This window comes from Buteo buteo, chromosome 2 (genome assembly GCF_964188355.1).
Source record: "Buteo buteo chromosome 2, bButBut1.hap1.1, whole genome shotgun sequence".
NCBI classification, from domain to species: Eukaryota; Metazoa; Chordata; class Aves; order Accipitriformes; family Accipitridae; genus Buteo; species Buteo buteo.
In genome coordinates this window covers 5805433-5826952 of record NC_134172.1, presented here as the reverse complement: position 1 = coordinate 5826952, position 21520 = coordinate 5805433, and the positions used below count along the sequence as shown (strand labels likewise).

Below are 21520 nucleotides of genomic sequence, written 5' to 3'. Positions count from 1 at the left end.
TCACTGTGGGGACAGTTAGAAAAGTTGCCTGCCCCCTACCTAGCCAGCTGGCTGGGTTGGAGCAATGTTCATTAGGTGCTTTGACTCATGACAACTTCCTCTGAAGGATGTCACAACACTGGCTCTGAAAGACCAGCACCAGCTTGTCACAGCAGGTCCTGCACTCCTGGAGAAGGAGAGGGAAGTTTGCCAGGGACCCCCCCTCTTCTAATGATGTTCTGACCTCTTCCTCTGTTTCCTCCACAGATCATCTCTGGTCAGCAGCTGCCCAAGGTGAACAAAAGCAAAAACTCCATCGTTGATCCTAAGGTAACAGTAGAGATCCACGGCGTCCAACAGGATAACAACAAGAAGCAGACCAAAGTCATTGAAAACAATGGTAAGGGGTTTTCTTCCATGCTGTGCTCCCATGGGGCAGTAACCCTTCCATTTCACGTAGCAGAGTGTTCCTTGCCAGACCTGTCCACACTAAGCAGACACATGAGGTGCTGTTGGCCTACTTCAGTGCAGAGACCCTGGTTATAGACTCCTGGTGGCGTGAACTAGCCCCACAGATTGATGTCCCTATGGAGAATTACTTTCAGGGGTTCTTTCTTTTCTTCTCTCTCTAAGATGTTTGGAGACAGAAATTCCCTGCAAAACGGCATCAGCCATATGAGTTGTCTTGAGGCTGGCTGCCAGATTTGCAGAGCTAGAGATTTGGAAGTGCTCTTTACCTCCATGCAGTTGGACTTGACCTGGGATGCATGGGTCCCCACCAAGATCTTCCCAAAGAAGGCTTATTGTGAGCCTGATTTTATCCTGAAAGTGTCACAAACTCACAAAAGACTGAGGTTGCAAGCGATTTTGGAGGTGTCTGTTTCAACCCCTATCCAAAGCAGGACCATACTCAAAGTTAACTCAAGTTGCTCAGGGTATTGCCCAGATGGATTTTGAATATCTCAAAAGATGAAGATTCCCCAGACTCTCTGGGCTCTCTCAAGTGATCCAGTCATTGACTGACCTTATGATAAAGTACGATATCCCTATTCTTAACCAGAAATTCCCCTGTTGCAGTTTGTGCCCATTATGCATCCAGCTTTTGCTGTGCACCTGTAAGAAGAACGTGGCTCTATCTTCTCTTTAAGGAGGTAGTGGAGGATGGCAATAATAACCCCCTTAGCATTCTCCACGTTGGATAACTGGACCTCTCTCAGCCTCTTTTTGTGTGTAACATAGTCTGAGTAAAAGGAGACTGTTTCCTGTAGCTCAGAGCCTTCTCACAAGGCAGGGACACTGCATCTGCTCATCCTCTTGGACAAAGCGGCACTGGTGCTAAATTAATGTACACCACAGCAATGTTACAGGTGAGGCGTGAAAGCCATAAGCCCCTGTCTCCAAAGAGCCAGGCTCAAGCCTTACCCAGCACTGACCTCAAGAAATCTCACAGACATTTCACCTTCCTGTGGGCCATTTCTCATTGGTCAAACATGGCTGTGATTTTCCTCCATGCAGTGAGGGTCTGAATATTGTGGCCTTCTGAGTTTGCAGAGGGCAAGTTCAGCCCTCTCTCCTGTGGGATTAATGAGGGAGTAGGAATCTGAAAAATCAGTCCTCACCCTCCTGCTGACAAATACACAGGTACACACATACACATACACACTCTGCTTTTCTGTGTGGACTAAGAGCCAAGCGCTAGAAAGCCAACGCATATTTTCCTCCCTGCTAACAATGTTTCCCTTTTCCTCTTTCCTGTTTGAGTAAATCTGGCCTGGCTCCTAAAGCTCACGGCCATTTCCGTCACCTACAATAATTTTTATAATGTCTAGAGTGAAAGCTGTGTAGGGAACATTCCAGACCTGCCAGGCCTGTTCCTTGGGGCTGCTCAGCACACCCGGCCCCATGGCCAGCCCTCGGCTGGCTGGAATGATACTGGAGTGATGCTGGAGGGAGTGTTGCCCAATGGAAAGTGAATCAAACAATGAAAACATCAATGTTGGAAAGGGGCAGCTGCAGAGAAGGGGTTGCCTTTCATGGGCTGAGGTTTCAGATAGGTGACCATGCTTCAGCAGCTCACCTGGTTTGGCATTTTATGGTTGGACTCAATGATCTTAAGGGTCTTTTCCAACCTAAATGATTCTCTGATTCTCTGTTGGTGGGACTGAAGCAGGGGCTGTGGGCACAGGTCAGGTCACGGCGGTGCAGCTGTGGAGCTCGAGAGGCTGTGGGGACCTGCTGGCTCAGCAGCTCGGAGCATCTCACTGTGGCTCTGAAGTGGGTTGAAAATCCCCCCCCCCCCCCAAGATGTCAGTACAGTGAAACTTACTGTCCTAGGACTGATGTCTTTCAACTTTCAACTGATGACCTCAACTTTCATGGTTTCTGCTCCCATGGGATCAGCAACACCGTTTTTTTTCCCCATGGTCGAAGGACGTCAAGAACAGATGTGTGTTATCTGAACAGCTCAGTTGATTTAATCTTATGAAAGTCCAAATAAAGCGCACCGACCCAGCACAGGTAGTTTGCTATGGCACTATCCATGGGCCCATCTCAGCACCTTCAGGGCCAGCTGAAATATCCCTGCCTCCTGCCGAATCGTCCGCAGACCCTCCATGACCAGCAGGCTTGAGCTGACGTTTTGCTGTCCTTGGGCTTCTGCTCTGCACAGGCTGGGCCGATGGCAGCAGGGTTTCAAACAGGTTGTCTTCTCCTGTTTGTTTCTGGGGAGTGGTTTATTGATACTGCGGAGAGCACCTGCTGTGACCTGGAGAGAGAGCTCTGAGCTTGCTCTTCAACTCTCATCTGATGTGACAGTCTGGGTTTTGTTTGCTTTGTGAGGCCGGACCACGAGATCCTTACCCATAAGAGAAGTAGGGCTAGTCTGGCTGTCTCAGACACTGCCCTTATGCAGGGAGACATAAAACATTTTGCCCACAGACTTGATGATGCTTTATGTAATCAGACACTCCTCATTAACCTTTCTCACAGATTGGGAAACTGAGGCACAGAGTGGTGACAGATGGGTGTACCTCGAACTCTCAGCAAGGCTTAAGGCCCCAGAAGGCTGTCACAACACAAAGACACAGCTCTCCTCTCTGCTCACCCCTGGTTTAGGGCTGTAAAAATTTGCAGCTGGTCCCATGGCAACCAAAGACATCCATGTATCAGCCAGTGAGAGCCTGTGGAGCAGAGCTGAGTTCATCTCCCTCCTGCTCCTTGCTGCCTTCTGGGACCATGGTGCTGAGGTCTGCACTAAGCAGCCTAAGCTGAAGGATTTTATTAATACCAGGTAGCAAATCAGTATCAGAGCTGGGAACAATGGTCTCAGCACCTCCTAAGACCTTTGGCTTGTGTCAGATTAGGTTGGCAGTCAGGCAAAGTCTACGTCCATTTGCAGGCATCTCTGACTGCCATCCTTATCTGCCAACATCTTTGACCTCCATCTTTGCTTGTGAGCATCTCTCACTTCCTTCCTCATATGTGAGCAGCTCTGATCTCCATCCTTGTCTATGTTGCCCAGGCTTTAACCCGAAATGGGATGAAGAGTTTACATTTGACATAGAGATCCCTGCACTTGCCCTGGTCCGGTTTGTGGTAGAAGACTTTGACATGTCAACCAAGAATGACTTCATTGGGCAGTACACCCTTCCCTTCACTAGTCTGAAGCAAGGTAAGGCCCTGCTCCCTGTTCCTCACAACCACTGAGCCCTCTGGGAAACTCCAGTGTCCTAGATGAGAGGTCCAGATCCATCATACCTTGGGTCAGAACAGGTCCTCTCTCTGGGGTATGATAATGATCAAGATGATAAACAGTTTATTGGGCAGCTGTTAATTCTGTCTGTGAAGAAGGGATCCCCTTGTCACCAGTGGCTTTGGGCGCGATATGTTACCAGTGCTCAAAGCCATGCCTCTCAGACCTGCCTGTTCTGTGGGTAACAGGGAGCAAAACGCTCTCAGGCAGGGAGATTTTTTGCAGGGTCTTGGCAAATGTTAGCAAATATTTTTCCAGTCGGACTAAAGGCCACTTTCCATCTGCGTCTCTGCTTCCAGGTTATCGCCACATCCATCTTCTAACCAAGAATGGAGATCCGTACTCCTCCTCCACCCTTTTTGTGTACATCAATATCCAGGACTGTGATTAGCAGCTCAGCTCTTTCATGGCACAGTGAACCTCGTTACAGACCTAGAAGAAGTTCAGCGTGTGAAGTCTGTCAACATCAGGGTCCCGGCAAATCCCCAGTGCCTTCTCTGGAGCAGCACATGGTGCTCCACAGGAGCCCTGATGTGAAATAGCCATTGACCTTCTCCATTCTGCGTGCTGGAAATCCTGATGCTGCTGTTGAGATTAATCCTTTTGTACCTGTTCGACCAATCCAGCTGTGTTTTTAGTTCATTTAGTGTGGGTTTTTTTAATTTTGCTTTTAGCAAGAGGATAGGGACTCCTTTTTAGCAAAGTACAGCTCTTGGGCTGGGCTCGATCAGACATCTGGACAAAACACCCAACATCTGTGCAAGAAAAAAATCCACCTCACCACTGAAATCAGTGACCAGAAGCCTGGTGACTTCTTGCAATTTCAGATGTTAGCCATCTTTCACTAAATGAAGTCTTAAATGGGGACACAATTCTGCTCTTTTCTGTTACAGATTAAAAAAGAAAGCTGCACTACAAAGGCTCATGTTATATAACTGGACTTTCCTTTTGTATTATAATAAAAAATACACGAACACTACTCTGCCTCTGTGCCTGGCTCTCAGCCAGGTTGCTTTGCATTCAAAGCCTGCCTCTCATCCTGTGAAGGAGAAACAAGCTGCCGAACAGCAGATTTCCCTCTGACCCAAAGTGAAACCCACTCAAAGGGACCTCAGAGAATGTCTTTTGCTGATGACAGTGGAAATACGCTCAACTGACAGTAGGGCTTTTTTGTAATGCAGTAAAACTTTCTTTGTTTGTGTTTTTATAGAAAAACGTAATTTTTAACACAGAAGAAGTGGCAGTAGAAACTGTTGTAAATGTTAGTCTGGTCACACTTGCACTGTAGAGGTAACCTAGCACAAACAGGCAAGAGTGTTTTGAACAGCAACACAGTATTTATGGTAACAAGTGATTTTTCTTCAAGTACAACTACAGAGTTGAGGGAATATTGTTGAAATAAAATAATATATAATTTGAAGTGCTAACTGTGTTACTAACAATGTGTTAGACTATTGTTAGACTATTAAAAGTAAAAAAATCTGGAAAAGTCCAATTACTTGTCACTATATGCCTCTTTGTCTTACTTGAATGCAACACACATGAAGCTGGAGATAGACCTGCTTAATTTCTTAAAGCTGTCAGTCTTTCTGGAGCTTTTCGTGCTTGGCTGTGGAGGGGATGGGCTGATACCAAAGAGGTTAATGTCCTGTTAAACAAATTCCAGTCCACTCACTCCCCCACCTGTTTTTGACTCCAAAATAGCCTGGATTTAGTGATCCTTGGGCCCACTGCAAAACTGGGTTTCATTTACTCCTACCTGGAGTTTATTATGCTGCAGTAATCATTGCTGAACACATTGATTTTTTCCTCTTGACTATAATATTGTGTGATGTTGTAAACCATTGCCAGATTAAATGTGAATTATATCCACAACGCAAAGGCTCATACTGAATTAACAGCCAGCGGTTGAATGAGTTCAAGAGCGGCAGAGGCCACCAAGTCAGAACAGGGTGTCCTGCAGTGACGTGGCTCTCTCTTAGCTCACCTCTGGGCTGGCACATGTTGTATCAGGAGTCGCATTTGAAGGCCAAGGCTGGAGCATCCTTGACTCCAACTCAGGGACATCCTGCTCCTAGGATGCTCTGAGCATTTTGTTTTAAGGAGACATGGGATAAAATCATGAACGAAGGATACCCAGGACTGCCCTGTACCACACAGGGACCTTGCACCGTGCGGCCTGAGCACGATCGGAGGCATTCCTGCCCCTTGGCTTGTGCCAGCACCAGCTCTTGTGGGGCGAGTCGGGTCAGCCCGCTGAGTTGGCTGAGAACAAATTATTTGCATTTTTGGTGTTGCAGGATTAGATTTCAGTTGGATTATTGAGCTAAACCAGCCCTCACCTGTCTGCTGTGGCCAGCACTAGTGAAGAGGGGGACAGGGAGAACTAGAAACCCAACTAGTTGCTTGGAAAACCAACTTTCCCCATGAGAAGAGGAGAGCAGCAGCAGTTTCCAACAGCCCCAAATATCAGAAGGATCTATTATCTGTAAAATCCCGTGCTGGTTTCTGAGTCCTGGCAGGAGCGCTCCACTCGTGCATTGGTGAGCATCGTGGCAGCAGGAATTAAAGCAATTTGTAGCAAACTGGCCTAATCTCCCTAATCCAGCTATATTTCCACTGGTCTCTATTTCATTGCATGATGCCCGTCAGGCCCACAGTCAGGGCTGATGATAGGTGGCATTGCTGCATTTTCTTCAGGAGCACGTGCAGTTTGTTAATTTAGGAGCTGGCAGGAGGATGCTGCAGCAGGGCGGTGCAAATATTGTTGCTCCCAGCAGTGGCAGTAGAGGCTGAAACAGGGATAATGTGCAGTGTTTGTATCTAGTGTGAACACAACAGGAGCAATCATGCAGGTAATTCGGCCGATTTACGTCTCTGCTTTACTCCTACCTTATTTTGCACCTGGGGTTTAAATGGGTTTTGGGCTGGCCCCTCAAGCAGAAATGGGACGAAATGGTGGCAGGAGCGTGGAGGTAATGATGGGGTTGTGGCTTATTTGAAGTAACCACCAATTCTTAAACATAAAGATCTGTCCAGAAGACCCCATCAGCCGGAGGTCCCTGCCTCCAGCCCAGCCAGATGGTGACACTTCCCACCTACTGCATGGTCCCGGGTGTTGTATGAGAGCCCTTAGCTCCTCAACCAACAGCCTCCTGCAGCTTCTCAGCTCCATCCCCACATCCCTGCAGCAAGGGTGGGCACTCAGGCCAACTGCTGAAGAGCCACGTTCCCACCATGGGCAATGAGGGGGTGTGTGTGTGTGTGTCTTCAAGAACAGGGTACCTGGGCATAGGGAGACAAATGGTCCTGGCTATGTGGTGTTTGGGAACAGAGGGGGACCACACCTTGTCAGTTTGTTCTTTTCTTTTTAAAAAAAAATCCCCAATCCCATTAAAGACCAGGTGTTTGAAGGATCTCTGGCCCTGCAGAGCTTTTCTCTACTACTGTTCTACCCCACACGCTGATCAAGGACACTCTCAGTGCTGCTGGTTGGCTGTTTATTTGGAATCACCGATCAGGCTGGAAATGGAGTAAAGCTGCAAAACCACACCTCTGAGTTTTTACACATACATGTTTCTTCCTTTTGTTTACAGTTATATCCCTTAATCACTAATTGCTCACATTTCCCCCTCCCCTCCCCAATCAGACTGAGCTTGCAGCGTGGAACGGGCACTCTCAGCCCAAAGGACATCACAGGGATGAAGCCCTGATAAAACCCTCTGCGGGACACACTCTGTCTCAGGTCATACCCAAATCCCTCCTGGCTTCCTCAAGCCTCTCGTCTGCAGGCAGGTGGACTCTTACGATCACCTGCACATGCCAGTTGTGCACATGGAGGCTAGGTGAGATTGGAGATGCTATATCTGAATGAGAAAAAAAGAGAGTCAAAATCAACAGCTATGTCTAGCCCTAAATCTCATCATCCTCTTGAAATAGACTGGCTAATAAATATGTTCTCAATAAGTGGGGTTTTTTCCAAGCCAGGTTCTCATTTGTTTTACCTGCACTGGGCTAGCCATGCTGATTCCTGCTGTTCTTTGGCGAGTAGTTTTTCTACAAGGTAAGAAGGGGCAGAACTGGGTGGTGTCATGTCATGGGCTACCCCATCACACATCTGGCTACTCCATTACCTTTTTCCTGAACTCAGGGCTCCCCCTCTGTCCTTCTAGGGCTTCCCCCTCCTCTCTCCACCCAGAATTTACATAGGAGCTGCAAGCAGCCTTTGTCTTGCCTAATTTTAAACGTCTACAAATGAAGGAAGATCATGACCTTGTGCAAGGGGCAATTTGCAAAATGGAGAGGAAAGAAGAGGCTACAGTACAGTTGTGTGACACACACTTGTCTTCATGGCTATCAGCAATAAAGTGTCAAAAAGAGGCAAAAACATCCTGCAAAGTCATTCCTGCAGAAGAAACGTTCCTGCCTCCTTAGGTTCAGGGTTTGCAGGGAGAAAGGAGCCCTCCCCTGAACAGTGGCTGCTGGAATGACTGCATTGGAGCTTGGCCTGATTGAGATGTTGGGTTGGGTTCGTTGAGCAAATGTCTGTACTTCTTCCCTGCAGCTCCTAAGAGAGTGAGGGTTGGTCCCAGAGTCACTGGAAGCTGGATGGCCCCTGCGGTCTCAGAAGAGTCCACACTGCTTCTTCTCATTCTGCTGCTTCCATTTGGGCATCTGGTAGAACTCTTCCTTGGACTTCCCAAAGATATCGTGGAAATCAGCATCAGAGAGATAGTACTGCAGCGGGAGGAGAGAGCAAGGAAAGGTCAGCTTTGGCTTTTGCAGAGGCCGGGACACCCCCATCGGCTGCACCCCTTCCTCTCTGTGTCAGTGCTGACCCCCGATTCCAGGCCAACAGCTCCTGTCCTACTGCCTGTCCTCATGGTGGGAAATGGAACGTCCCAGCAACTGTTCCTCATCCCGCTTCCCAAAGTACCAGGGGAATAAAAGCCCACCAGCCCAAAGGAATGCTCTGGTTTTGAGGGGTTAGCATGCTCTGGCTGGAATTTGGTGCCTGCTAATCATATGGATGCCAGGACAATTCATGGTGCATCGGTGATGTTCTGCTGGCCAAAGGTTTGGGTGGTTTCTTAGGTAGTGATTCACAGTGAAAGCATCTCCCCCTCGCTCGGTTCCACCCCCCAAATATTCCACTGGAAATAGTCACTCCCGCTGCTAGAAAGACAGAAGGTTCTGTAGATAATGGGCTCATCAGTGGTACTGAGAAAGACCCTGTGGGAAATGGAGGTTTAGTTTAGACAAGACATTGGTCAAACATGGGTCGTAGAGAGGAGAGGGAATCAGCCCCCTTTGTCCCTCCCATTGGCTTGCTTGGACTCAGCTACAGACGTTGCCAAAATCCTTGGGTTGATCGGAAATCTGAGATGTGGCATTCCTCCCTGTCCCTGGATGGGATTTGCTGAAATGCAAGCTTTCTGACAAAAAAAAAAAAAAAAAAAAAAAAAAGAGATCTCTTCTGGAAGGAGTTTCAAATGAAAACAAACACCCACAGCCCAGGCAAAATGAAAGTCCTGGCTTCATTCTCAGCTGTGTCACTTTGTCTTGCAGGAGCTGCACTTTTCATTCTCTGTCCCTCCAAGGACAGAGGTTGGGTGGCAGAATTAAACAACTCTAGCAGAAGAAAATAGTTTGAAAAGTAACTATTTAAAACTCATTTTTCTCCCCCCACTCCCCTAAAAAAAAAAAAAAAAAGAAATACATCAAGTAGGGTAAAACTACTACAATTTCCTCTCACGTGAAGCTCCATGTGTCCAGCTGGTATCTCCCTGAACCTGAAGCAGGACTTAATAGTCTAAAGTACTAGTGCACTTAGCCAGTGACTAAGTTCCAGGTTAATCTACAAAGGCATCAAACCAGCAATGCTGTCACCTCTTTTTTAGTAGGATCCACGCCTTCTGGAAGTTCATCCACCGTCTTGTTCATCAGCACCTCTCGGGAGTAAATTCCTTCGCCGTTGGGCACCACGCAAGAGCTGCTGTTGTAGGTGCTGCTATTGCTGTAGCTGTTGCTGTCACTGTGGTTCAAGTGCGATATATACTCAGGGGAAGCACTTGCCATACTTGAACCTGCCAAGTTGGTCATGCTGAGGGTTTTCTTGTTCAGGCTGATGTTATTAAGGTCCTGCCAAAGGTAGGAAAACATGTCAAGACGAGAAGCTCTGGCAGAGCAAGTTGGGGGTTATCCCAGGACCTTTCTCTCTGTTGGGCTTGGGGGGACTGTTTCTGGCACAGACTATCTGTTGGTCTGTTGCTCCAAAGCAGTAAAGGGAAAGTCTGAGCTAAAACATTAGTCCAGCACCTCCATCAACGTGACATCGTGATGTTAGGACTGCCAAAAGCACAGCACTGATGAGAGCCCTTAGAAATAACTGGAAATACTCACTGTAGTCTCATTCTTCTCACGGTAACAGCAGGGGAAGGTGCATGTGGGAGGACAGAAGGTGAGATTAGATATGTACCATGCCTAAAACTTCTAAATTACCTGCATACCCTCCCTGATATGCCATCTCTCATGGTTCAAAGCCCCTGCCACTTCCTTCAAGCCTTCCTCCGGCCCCTGTCCAGGGCAGAACTGATCCCGTGTGACAATCACGTTTGGGACTCTTGGGATCTGGTTTCCTCTGTGCTTTGTAGGATCTCCCACTGGGCTATGTCCTCCCTGACCAGGGGCTCCTTATCTGGGGTCTCAGGGGCCCCACCACTGCAAACTGCTCATACAACGCTTAACTGCACACTCTTATAGCTGCACGCACTTTTATTTGCGTGTGTAGTTTAGAAAGCAGCTGGCCAATCTCCTGCTCACCAATGCCTCTGTGCAGGACTGGAAAAGCCCCAGGAGATCTGGGTGTATTTATGAGTTACTAATCACGTCTCCCTCTGCTTTCCACGGAGGAGCACAGCTCTGATCCTGACAGCCTGAGGTTCCCACTCCTGCCCTGATCATTATGTCCTCTCCTTCGTGCGAACAGGCTGGGGGACGCGGTGGGGTTTAAACCCAGGCGTTTCCCACCCATACGGTCGAGAAGCAACTCACCACTTTGATCTCGGATATAGCCGCCATCTCTCCTAAGCTGTTCTTCATCTCCTCGTAAGACTTGCCATCCTAAAGGTAAAGAGAGTTGTAAGAAGCACGGGCTGCCTTTAATTAGCACGTGCTCCTGTTCCCTATCGGGGTCAGGAGATGTTATGAATTTTAAAGCGGAGTGGTGCCCATGCAGGTGGCAGCTGGTGCCTCCTGCAAATCCCAGCTCCTGGAATCAGGAGACTGTGCCAGAATCTGAGCTTTCACTTGAAAACAAAGAAACAAATGGACTTTAGCCTTTGCAGTTGTACAGTAACGGGTGAAACCAGGAAATTTAAAGACTTGAGAGAGCAGAAAGCAAATGAAGAGAAATCATATTTACTACAGCATTGAAATCTCTTGAATTTTAAATGAATCTTGCAATGCATGAAAATTTGGGATAAAATAATATTCCTTTTTTCCCTTCCCTGATTCATTTAGCTAAAGCAACCAATTTTTCAAAGCCTCAATCCCTGACTTCTTGTAATTTGGTGCCACGTATTACCAGCTACCTCTTATTTCCTAAAAAAATGGAATATACTAGGTATATTAGCAAAGCTCATGACTGTGTTTTCCTAAGCAGCCAGGAGATGTCAGTTCTTAACAGAATCATCGAGCGAAGTTCCCCAACAAGAACAAACAACATAAACACATGGACTGCAGAGCAAACAAATTTAGACCCAAAACTGAGCAATGAACACACACACCAGATGTTTCTGGGATGTCAACAGTTTGGATTGCTTGTCTGTAGTTGCTGGAGCTGCCTACAGGGGATATTTTTAGAGGCACATATTTTGTGAGCTGTATCCTTGTTTTTCAGCGGTTGCTCAGAAGAAAACAAGGTTTGACCTTTGTTCTAAGCATCAACATTGTTTTACAGGTCATTGCTCTGGGAGTTGCTGTCTTATATGTCCAAACCCGGCTGTCAAGACAGGCTCTCTACCACCACACTGGTTGCAAAGACAGACGATGCAAACCCAGCTACAGGAAATAAAATATCTCTGTATGAGTTTTCCTGCAGTGTGAAGCCCCCTGGGGACCTTCACGACATTGCCCTGGCTGTCCCACCTGCAGGCTCCAGCATGGGACTTCACTCACAGCCCTTTGGGCAACTAGAAGACCGGATTGCTTGTGAACAGGCTGACCGCCCATGTTCATAGAAAAAAAAAGGAGCAAGAAGGGACAATCAGTGGCAGCCCACTGGGGAAAGCTCTGGGAATACACCCTCTGGGAGCTGAGCTTTTCCCAACTGCCCATCATCTTCTGCCTTGTTGTTGTGGTTTTGTTTTTTTTTTGGGTTTTTTTTTTGGTTTTTTTTTTGTTTGGGTTTTTGTTTTTTGGTTTGGGTTTGTTTTGTTTTGTTTTGTTTAAGCCATGAACACCAGTGCCATCAGCTGGCAGGAATTTAGGTGCACAGCCTGGCAGCATTGCTTCCACCTGGCTGTTTGCTATAAACCAATACTCTGGCTCTATTAATCACCAAAGCCCCTCCAAGATTGGTCTTTATTCCCAATATATTCTGTGCTGTAGCACAAAGTCCCCAGGCTGGCTGGACCGGCTGGTGCATGGTCTGCATGGAGTTAAGTGCACCTCTCCTTCTTCTGTCCAACCATGCTGTGCCCAACCAAGGTTGGAGACTGGGTCCTGACAGTGCACCATGGGGCTTTATGCGCTGGCCACAACAGCAAATCTCTGCTCCACATTATACCCCTGAAATGATTTGAAGCCCGTGTGTTTGAAAGAGGTGAAAAAGGACTTCTTTCTTTCCCAGGCATCTCCTCAAGCACGTTTCCATTGCTATATAGCGAAGAACTGGTATTTGTAAATCGGCTTTTGAGAAGGCTTGTATGTAGGGACCAAGGGTGACCTTGCTCAGGAGCTCCTGGGCTCTGATGGGCAGCCTGCAAACCTGAACACGAGACCTGTCTGCTCGCATCTTTCATTTCCCCAGAGTTTGCCCTTCAAGCTGGGACATAAATTTTTCTCTGTGACTGCATTTTGAAAAAATGAACTTTTTTTTTCAATTTTCTTTATGATGTGGGGGTGCTTCTGTTTTCACCCTGAACTTGGTTTTACTACTAGCAGTCCCAACCCATTTTTGGCTGAAATCACAAACCTGATTTGGGACCTAATCTTTTTTAAAATAAAAATGTGAATATTGTGAATTCAAGCACATTTACTTATATTTGCAAAAGCCCCAGTTTCACCAAACCGCTGCTTTTTGCTGGCGAAGGAGTAGAAGCTGCTCAGGTAGCACCAGGAAGGCATGAAGCTCAGGGCATGTCCTAGCGAGGTTTCGCCCCATGCACCACAGAGGATGTGGTCACTGACAATAACCCTTTAAGCACCACTAAGCACGCGTGCACACCACAGGGCTTTTCCAGCAACTTACGCTCCATTTGTAGGGGTCCCAAGCGTTGAACCATCCTGTGAAGTTGAGGGGTTCATAGCCCTGCTTCACCAGTATTATCGGAGTTGCCAAGTCTCTCCCTGCCGGATGGGTCTTGAGATACTCCTTAGCCGAAGCAATTGCTTCATTCCTCTCGTATGTGTTGGAGGCTTTGCCAACCCAAAGGAAAATCTGCAAGGAGAGAAGGTGTTGAAGATCAGTGAGGAGTTAGGACCTGTGCAGACTTGGCTGTTTGTTCTCCCCTGCCAACTGGAGCAGAGATAAGACTGGAAATATTGTTTCCCAATAGTTCCCTGGGATTTTGATCCCAGATTTACTCCCAGCCAAGACAGATTTTGCTTTTGAGACAGGCATAAAGCATAAATATTTCAGGAAACAGTTCTTGTATGTTTCAAGGTAGCTAAACTCAGTCCTTGCATGGGCCAAAACTCCAATGGCCTCAGAAAGCAAAGCCCCCGGAGACAGTTTCTGATGGTCTAAAGCAAGTTGTCACCGTTGGTGCTGGGAAACGAGGGGGAGGGTTTCTGGGTGCCACCTCCTAATAGGAGCTGGCAAAGACTGGAGCAGGTCCAGCTCTTCTCAACTTGGAGCAAGGCAGGGACGAGGTGTCTTGGTTTCCTCCTTTCCGAAACAGGGCCAGCAATACTACCTCACTCACGTGTTTTGTGAAGGACTGGACATGCGCCTGTGTGTCTGCCCAAGCATCGTGAAGGGTTTGGAGATGGGGCAGAAGGGATATTACCCTTGGTTTCACCTTGAAGGATGGATTCAAACCAATTAAGCCATAACCTGTTTGAAAATACATCTGGGGAGAAGGGGAGTCTGTGCTGACCTCTTCCCATGTGTCTAGCAGCATGACGTCATCTTCATCCAAGTCTTCCTGGCAGAAGCCCACCACCTCTGTCATGATGAATCGACCCGTCTGGTTGGAGCACTCGAAGAGGCGAGGTTGGTAGTGTGTGATCTGCTCTTGAAACCTTCCTCATGCATGGCAGGGAAAGAAAAAGCAAGAGAGATGGAAACCTTTCCCTTGTGGTTTACTGCAGGGCCCTGCCGCTACTGGTCATGACCTTGATGGAAGAGGTGGGAACACGGCAACACTCATCTGAGGGCCTGAAAGTCAGGTCTCAGGGTTCTTGGACCATTTTAACAATTTTTAAAGGTCACTTTTTCTCCACCCAAAGAGGGCAAAAGTAGAACCCTTCTCTCATTGTGGAGATGAGCCTGATGCCAGGTGAAAGCCACATCAGATCATTTGGTTGCAGAGGAACCCATCACCTGCCCAGAGGGCTGGAGAAATCCAGGTTGTTCAAAAGCAGTTTTAGTTTCATGAATCTTCTGGGGCTGCCCATAAACCTAATAATGGCTGGAAATGGAGCATGTCGTTCATGTAGCCCTTATGACAAGATATGGGATGGATTTACTGTGGGAAAAGGAGGATGTAGCACACCCTTGTCTGCAGGGTTTGGATCTGCAGCTCCTACTTCACAGAAGGCCTGACTCAAAACCTAGGAAAGAGACATCTTGGTGTAGTTTCTGACCAAGCTTTTGGTGATATTCTGACCTTGTTCTCCCTTTAGTGAGGACACAGTATCAGAGTGCTTACTCACCTTCCTGCAAAGTTTTGATCCCTTGCTTAATGTTGCCTGGCCAAGCCCAGAGGAACAAGCAGGTCACTATTACCTCTTTTCACTGGCGTATGGTGCTTTGCCTCCCAAGGCTTCCCAGAACTCTGCGGGCTCTTGTCCTTCCAAAATGGTGAGCTTGTCCCGTTTGGAAACGATGTCAGCTACCATTTTTGCCATCTCCCTCTCATCTCCACTGCATCCCTGTGTTCAGGACGTAAGATTGAGGTGGAGTTAGGGACAGCCTGGCAAAACTTATCTGTGGGGAAAACTTGGCTCAGTCCTACCCTCCTCTGGAGAGTTTTAGACCTGCTTGAATGCTTTTGAGGGTCTCATCTGAGCTGGTCACCCAGAATCCATTTCTAGTCCTTGAAGGGACATTCAGCGCAGCCAATGGCATCCAGACCAAAACTCATATAATCATAGAATGGTTTGGGTTGGAAGGGACCTTAAAGGTCATCTAGTCTGATCCCCCTGCCACGGGCAGGGACACCTTCCACTAGACCAGGTTGCTCAAAGGCCCATCCAACCTGGCCTTGAATACTTGAAATGATGGAGCATCTTCAACTTCTCTGGGCAACCCTTCTGCTTCGGTTTGATCTACGATCTCATCCTGAAACACACGACTAAACCATGATAAATGAATACGCTCTAATGCTGGCTAATTTCTTACAGCTGGAGAACTTGGGGTGCTTTATTCAGCTGAAAGCTGCATGTACATCCAAAACGAGGTGAGGTGAATCCCAAGATGGGTTACTTCTGTAGAGAGAGGGCTGTGCTACTGCTGATCCTCCACAGACAGAGCCTTCTCCTGGGTGCACCTCGCTCTATAGAAATTAATGGGCTACCTGCCCAAAGATACCCCTCCACAGTGGTGGTCGGAGGCTCAAGCCCCACATCAGCCATTTTGGGTCCCTTCAGCTGCCTTCCCTGGACTCCCTGCAGTCTCACCTTCCCGCACCACAGGTAGCAGACTTGGCTGGTCGACAGCAGGAAGACGTCGTTGGAGTTGAGCGAGGAGGCCCGGGCTGGCACCTCTGTGGCCTTCGTGTTCATCTCGTCCGTGCCCCTCACCTGGAAGAGGCGGATCGCCGGCTCGGGCGTGATTTTCTGAGCCCGGCTCGTGCCGCCCTGCAAGGACACAGAGGGAAGGATGGTGTTGGGAGGTGAGGAGGGCACGCAAACCCAGGGTGCAGCTGGTTTGGGGCCACAACCTTCCATGCTGCTGCAGCGATGGACCATGGTCCACCGAACAGGTGAGGAAATCCAAATACCTTCTGGTTCCAGGTCAGAATAAAACCCACATGTCATAACTTCCACATTTCTCCCTGGTTATTCTGAGTCTCTCCCACCTCCCATCAAGATGTTCAAGCTCAATGTGAACAGATCTCAGTGTCTGCAAAGCGTTTGCCATGTAAACTGGGCAAGGCAGCTGGACTCGTATTTCCAGCTGCGCTCAGCTTAGCTGAACATCTGCCATGGAAGTTGTATGGTGCGACCAACACTGAGAGCTGAGGGCAAACTCCCTCTTCCCCAGCCATTTGCAACGTCTCCACCACTGATGCTGACAGCCAAAGCAGCGAGTGAAGTGGGTTAGTAGTTAACGTGATATAATTCAGGCAGGGACAACTCAAATCATGTAACTGTTTGTAGGATATTTTGGAGGACCCTTTCTGGATAGTCGTATCTGTAATTTAGAGGATGATTGTCGTATTGTAACTCTGCAAAATATTTTGGGATAGAGTTGGAAAGAACATTACACATTAACGCTGGAGCTCAGGGGTGGACAGCTGAGTCTGGGTCAGTCCAGGACTGTGTTTACACATATGGTGTTCAGACTACTTGGGAAGTAGTAGAAATGTTCCACCACTTCCATCTGCCAGCCCATGCAGTCCTGGCAGGCTCCTTTCCTGAATACAAGCCCATTTTCCTGGACTGTTTCCATCGCAACTGCCAAGCCATCGTTGGTTCTTGCACCTTCCATCGCCCATGCGCGCGAAGCTACATTACCTCGTAAATGACCAGCTTGCCCTTGAAGATCGCCAGGAAGTGTGTGGGCTCCTTGCCCATCGTCACGCGCACCTGCACGGCCTCGTCCCCGTGCTTTTTGTCCAGCTCGATGGCATTGAGGGCACAGGCGGTGATTTCGTCCACAGAGGCATGGCGACCCTGGGGAAGAAAGAGAGGCCGCATGTAACGTGATGAGGTGAAGGGTGTAAAGCTCTGCACGGTGTAACATCTTGCCAATCCCAAGCCCTGCATATGATATCGTGACATCAGAGTTAAAACGACCAGATGTTTGAATTTCACTTGCATTCTGGTTTTGGAGGCTTTAGCATCCCATTTTCAAAGCTTCTCTCTGCATTCCAGGGGAGGCAAATATACTTTAAAAAGGAAAGCAGAGATATTCATATACTGACGTGTCTCCAGGAGCTCAGGCTTTAAGGGACGATCTGAAAGACTGCAAAGTTTGACCTCAGCACTGTAAGCCACATCATCCTTCACTATTTCTGTCTGACATTGCTGGCTCTCAGTCTGATGCCAGCTTGGGCTCAGAGTGTCCATGCTGCCTACAAAGCACAGCTTGGGCTATTTGCAATGGAAAACTAATGAGCAAAGGGCGTGTGAGTTCTTCTGGATGGGAAGAACTGGATTGGGAACAGCCCCTTCTGCTTTGGCTTGACCTACCTGCCACATGTAGAGGACATAGTGAGGCCTGCCTGATCTCAGGTAGGTGTACAGGACCAGGTAGCAATCGCCCCCGTAGAACTGCCCATATGTCTTGGGATTCACTGGCTGCATTTGCAAGTCCTCAATCCTCCACACCTAGTGAAAGAAACATCTCGGTGAGCAGCAGTGGAGTCAACGTGAAGACGGAGCGCAGCCCCCTTTGCCAGCAGACCACTGAAGTTCAGGTCTTCAGTTGGAAAGATAAACCTTCCCCTCTCCTCCAGACGCCAGCCTATGTTCCCCCAGCTTGACTAAGTGCTTGCTGGCAAAGTCTGGTCTCTCCAATGACCACCACAATACATGTGTCATTAATGGACTTTCAGCAGTTGGTAGCCCTCAAGGAGGAGCAGTCTCCAGGTCCCTTTCAGCCCCACAGTCCCTCTCTCAACCAGCTCCATCTTCTGTGGGAGGCCACAAGAATGGGAGAGGGGCCTCTGCTCTGCACAAGTTTGGTTGATACGGACCTAACTGAGAGACAGGGTGAGAAGGGAATCGACTGTATCGCCCCATGACCCATCCACACGGCAGAAGAGGGGTCAGCTTGGTGACTGCTTTCCTCCACAGGCCATGGGTTGGAGGAGAAATGCCCCCGAGCTACTGTAACTGCTGTGTAAGTTAAAGTTGGCAAGCAGGTTGCTCTGGCTGAAGCCATGCTTTCTTGGGGAGGATAAGTGGGCACATCTCCACAGCTCCGTACAGCTGCTGCGTGTGAAAAGGCGGAGGCATTTGGAAACGCTCTGGTAACCGCATCGTCTGTCAGGGAAAGGAGCTCTCTTACCTCTATCTCCCCCGAGGCATCATCGACCATTCTCTGCTCAGCAGCTAGCTCCGGTCTGGCGTGGAGCTGAGTGGTGTCAAACTTCACCTGCTCCACCTTGGCTGCATGCACCAGCAGGAAAAAAACCCAAGAACCCAGTGAATGCACAGTTACATACAAACCCTCTGCGTCACCCTCACGCACACACACAATCGTTATAGACGAGAGAAAAGCCTGGTCCGCCGTTGCAAGAAGTTAGTCTTGCCACCAGTAAGCCAATGTTGATTTTGGAATATGCAAGAGCTCACACACTCCAGTGTTGCTCTGTTACAGGCTGCCTACTGGCCATATAGCACGTTCCAGTAATGACTGGCTGGTAAAGATATTAGTTGTCTCCTGACTGAAAATTCATAATTGTTTTCCAAATCTATACATATTTACCTCCTTTTAAAATGTTGCTTTCAGAAATAAAATGGCTACATTTCTCCAGCTCATGATAAAGGGAGAGAGTATTTATGGACAGCACAGAGAAAGACAGAGGTCGAGAAAAAAGAAAGAACTTGCAAAGCCAAGAGATTTGCGGCTCTCAGGGTATTATTGATGGAGAAATTCAGCATCTCTGTCACCATCCCACCATTCATCAACAAGTTCTCTCTCTTTGGTATTAATGCATTGTAATATTCACTTCAGCAGCATGATAAATTGAGGCACCGTTTACACCTGGTGTAAATACAGAATAATTCCATTGATGTCAGGAGGGTCTTGGATGGATGCCAGTGTAAATGAAAGCAGAATGTTGTTCAACACTTCCTTATCAGGTTCAGTATTAGCCCTTTATAAAGAAAATCAGGAAGTTCTGCATGTGTGAAATTTTACATACAATTTTTCAGATGAAAATGATCTTCTGCCAACATTTACATTTGGAATAAGTGGCAGTTTAGTTCATATAAGAAGCCTCAGCAATTCTGAATGCTGTTCAGTTCCTGAATCCCTTGCATCTACTGAAGAAGGTGGAAAATACAAGGCGTGACAAGAATGTGCACTAGATTTTCAGGATACTGAAGGCAGGAGACAGTTAATATGTGAATGATGTTCCCTCAGCTGTGGCTTAGCACAGGTAGGAAAGCCAAATCCAGGACAAACATGCTCACCAATTTTGCCAGTAGTGTAGACTTTGCCCAGTCCTTGCGTTTCATCCTTTTCTGTCCACCTCTGGAAGAGCTGTTTAAACATGGCTGACTCTGCTCCATCACTAATCACTTCAATGTTGGTGGATGAAGGATAGCCTTTGGCTTGGATAAAACCCTAGTGGGGTTGAAAAAGGACATTAGTGGGGACACACCGAGCTTTTTACGCACATGGGAAGAGGGATGTGGACCTGAAACAACCCAAAGAGTGAACATCCTCCAGTGGACACATGACCAAGGGGCAGGATTCACCCCAAGAGTTGCATTCAGACTTACAGAGATGTCTACAAGCTCTCACTGTAGTATCCATGTTTATTTCTGTGTTTAGGGGACTGAACCCTAACCCTAGAGGCTGGTCACCTGGATCACATCCTACACTTAATCTCTACATGGCACCTTAATCTTGAAGAAAATCTCACTCAATGGGTCTAATGAAAATCTTCCTCCTCTATCTCAGACAGCTCCATTGATGGCTTCTGGGGATGGATCTAGGACTGGAGGGAGCAGTGATGGGGTGTGCTCATGACCCAAGAGCTTAGTTCAGTTCTTTGCTTTTCTCCAACCTTTTTGTCCCTCTCTAAAACAAGGAGACTGTCCTCCCTGTAGTAGGGTGGAGAGCATGCATGCTAGGGTAGTGAAGGGATGGAGCCAGCTAAGTACCCCAGAGCATGATGTGTGTTCTGAAGGGACTAAACACTCACAAATCTCTAATTTTTTTAATTTTTTTTTTTTCTATAACCACATTATTTCTTTGCAATAGAACTACTATTGAGATAAAAGACTACTTCAAAAGAGGTGCTTGATACAATATGAGAGGGAAGAAAATTATCTGTGTTCTGCCACAATGCCAAAGTCATTGCTCGTTTTTTTGGGAACTGCTCTCATGTTTATCTCTGCAGGCTCCAGGATGACCTGGAGGTACAGTGCTGACAGCCGTGGTTCAGGAAAGGAGCCTGACTGTGGGCTTCTGAGCATTCATCTTCTGCTGTAAATACTGCAGCCACACACTACCCCCAGGGAAAAACAGAGCAGATGGTCTTCCCATCCCTCCCACCTGCCACACTGAAAGAAAGAGATATCTTTTGTTCTACATGTGTAGCTCAGGGCCAGAATTTGCAGAGCTGATTGATTGCCTACTAAAAAGCATCCGAGTTAAGCTTTTGAAAGGAGCACAGAGGACTGCAAGATAAGTTTTAAGGCAGAATTTGTCTAAGCTTTTCTTCTCCAAGGCAATAGGTGCAACTGGTATTGAAGCTGGGTGTCTCCCTGGCTGGGTGTCTCAACCTGGCTGGTTGAAGTTGGGGCCACTGAAGTTCAGTATCTCCTAGGAAGAGCTCATTGAAGATGAGGCTGTTTATGGTCTTGACGTAAGTGAACAGATGAATTAAAAGCTAAGTTCCCTTGTAGCATTTACTTCAACGTGCCAACTTGTGAAAAAAACCCTACCAAATGCCTTACTTGCTCAGGCTCCCTTGAGGCTAATTTTTTTCTGAAAGGAAGAGCTGAGGCATGCTCTGCCAGAAAATAACTGCATGGCAGCTCATCTGGAGGAGCGGCATAGGTGCCAGGGCACTGTGCTGGTGTGCTCTAACTTAATGTGACCCCTGTGCTTGCCTCAGGTTGGCCAATCTGAATTAATAGCAGTTAATAACAGATCTTCTTCTACCCAGTGGAAGAGCCCTGTATCATCTTCAAATTCGCAGGCTGTCGTGGTTTAACCCCAGTCAGCAACTAGGCACCACGCAGCCGCTTGCTTACTCCCGCCCCCCCCCAGTGGGATGGGGGAGAGAATTGGGAAAGGAAAGTAAAACTCATGGGTTGAGATAGAGACAGTTTAATAGGACAAAAAGGAAGAAAATAATAATGATGATAATAATAATTAAAAAATGACAATAATAATAATAATAAAAAAAGAATTGGAATATACAAAACAAGTGATGCACAATGCAATTGGTCACCACTTGCTGACTGATGCTCAGTTAGTTCCCGAGCAGCGATCCC

At 47.6% G+C, this 21520-nt stretch overlaps 2 protein-coding genes across 4 annotated transcripts in view; one reads left to right on the top strand and one right to left on the bottom strand.

Moving 5' to 3' along the window:
• The window catches only part of PLCD1 (phospholipase C delta 1), a 57231-nt gene extending 52083 nt beyond the window's left edge, over window positions 1-5148 (top strand). For both annotated transcript variants that reach the window (XM_075044523.1, XM_075044514.1), the window contains exons 13-15: window positions 247-379; window positions 3500-3649; window positions 4030-5148. In XM_075044523.1, coding sequence (XP_074900624.1) covers window positions 247-379; window positions 3500-3649; window positions 4030-4121 — 375 coding nt within the window. In that variant the 3' untranslated portion in view covers window positions 4122-5148. The remainder of the gene's footprint in view (window positions 1-246; window positions 380-3499; window positions 3650-4029) is intronic.
• Window positions 5149-7213: 2065 nt separating this feature from the next.
• VILL (villin like) overlaps window positions 7214-21520 on the bottom strand; it is a 38861-nt gene continuing 24554 nt past the window's right edge. For both annotated transcript variants that reach the window (XM_075044500.1, XM_075044492.1), the window contains exons 10-20: window positions 19484-19637; window positions 18354-18454; window positions 17534-17671; window positions 16856-17014; window positions 15797-15976; window positions 14904-15049; window positions 14053-14197; window positions 13203-13391; window positions 10784-10852; window positions 9620-9871; window positions 7214-8467 (exon numbers count right to left, since the gene is read on the bottom strand). In XM_075044500.1, the coding sequence (XP_074900601.1) occupies window positions 8354-8467; window positions 9620-9871; window positions 10784-10852; window positions 13203-13391; window positions 14053-14197; window positions 14904-15049; window positions 15797-15976; window positions 16856-17014; window positions 17534-17671; window positions 18354-18454; window positions 19484-19637 (1647 nt within the window). In that variant the 3' untranslated portion in view covers window positions 7214-8353. The remainder of the gene's footprint in view (window positions 8468-9619; window positions 9872-10783; window positions 10853-13202; window positions 13392-14052; window positions 14198-14903; window positions 15050-15796; window positions 15977-16855; window positions 17015-17533; window positions 17672-18353; window positions 18455-19483; window positions 19638-21520) is intronic.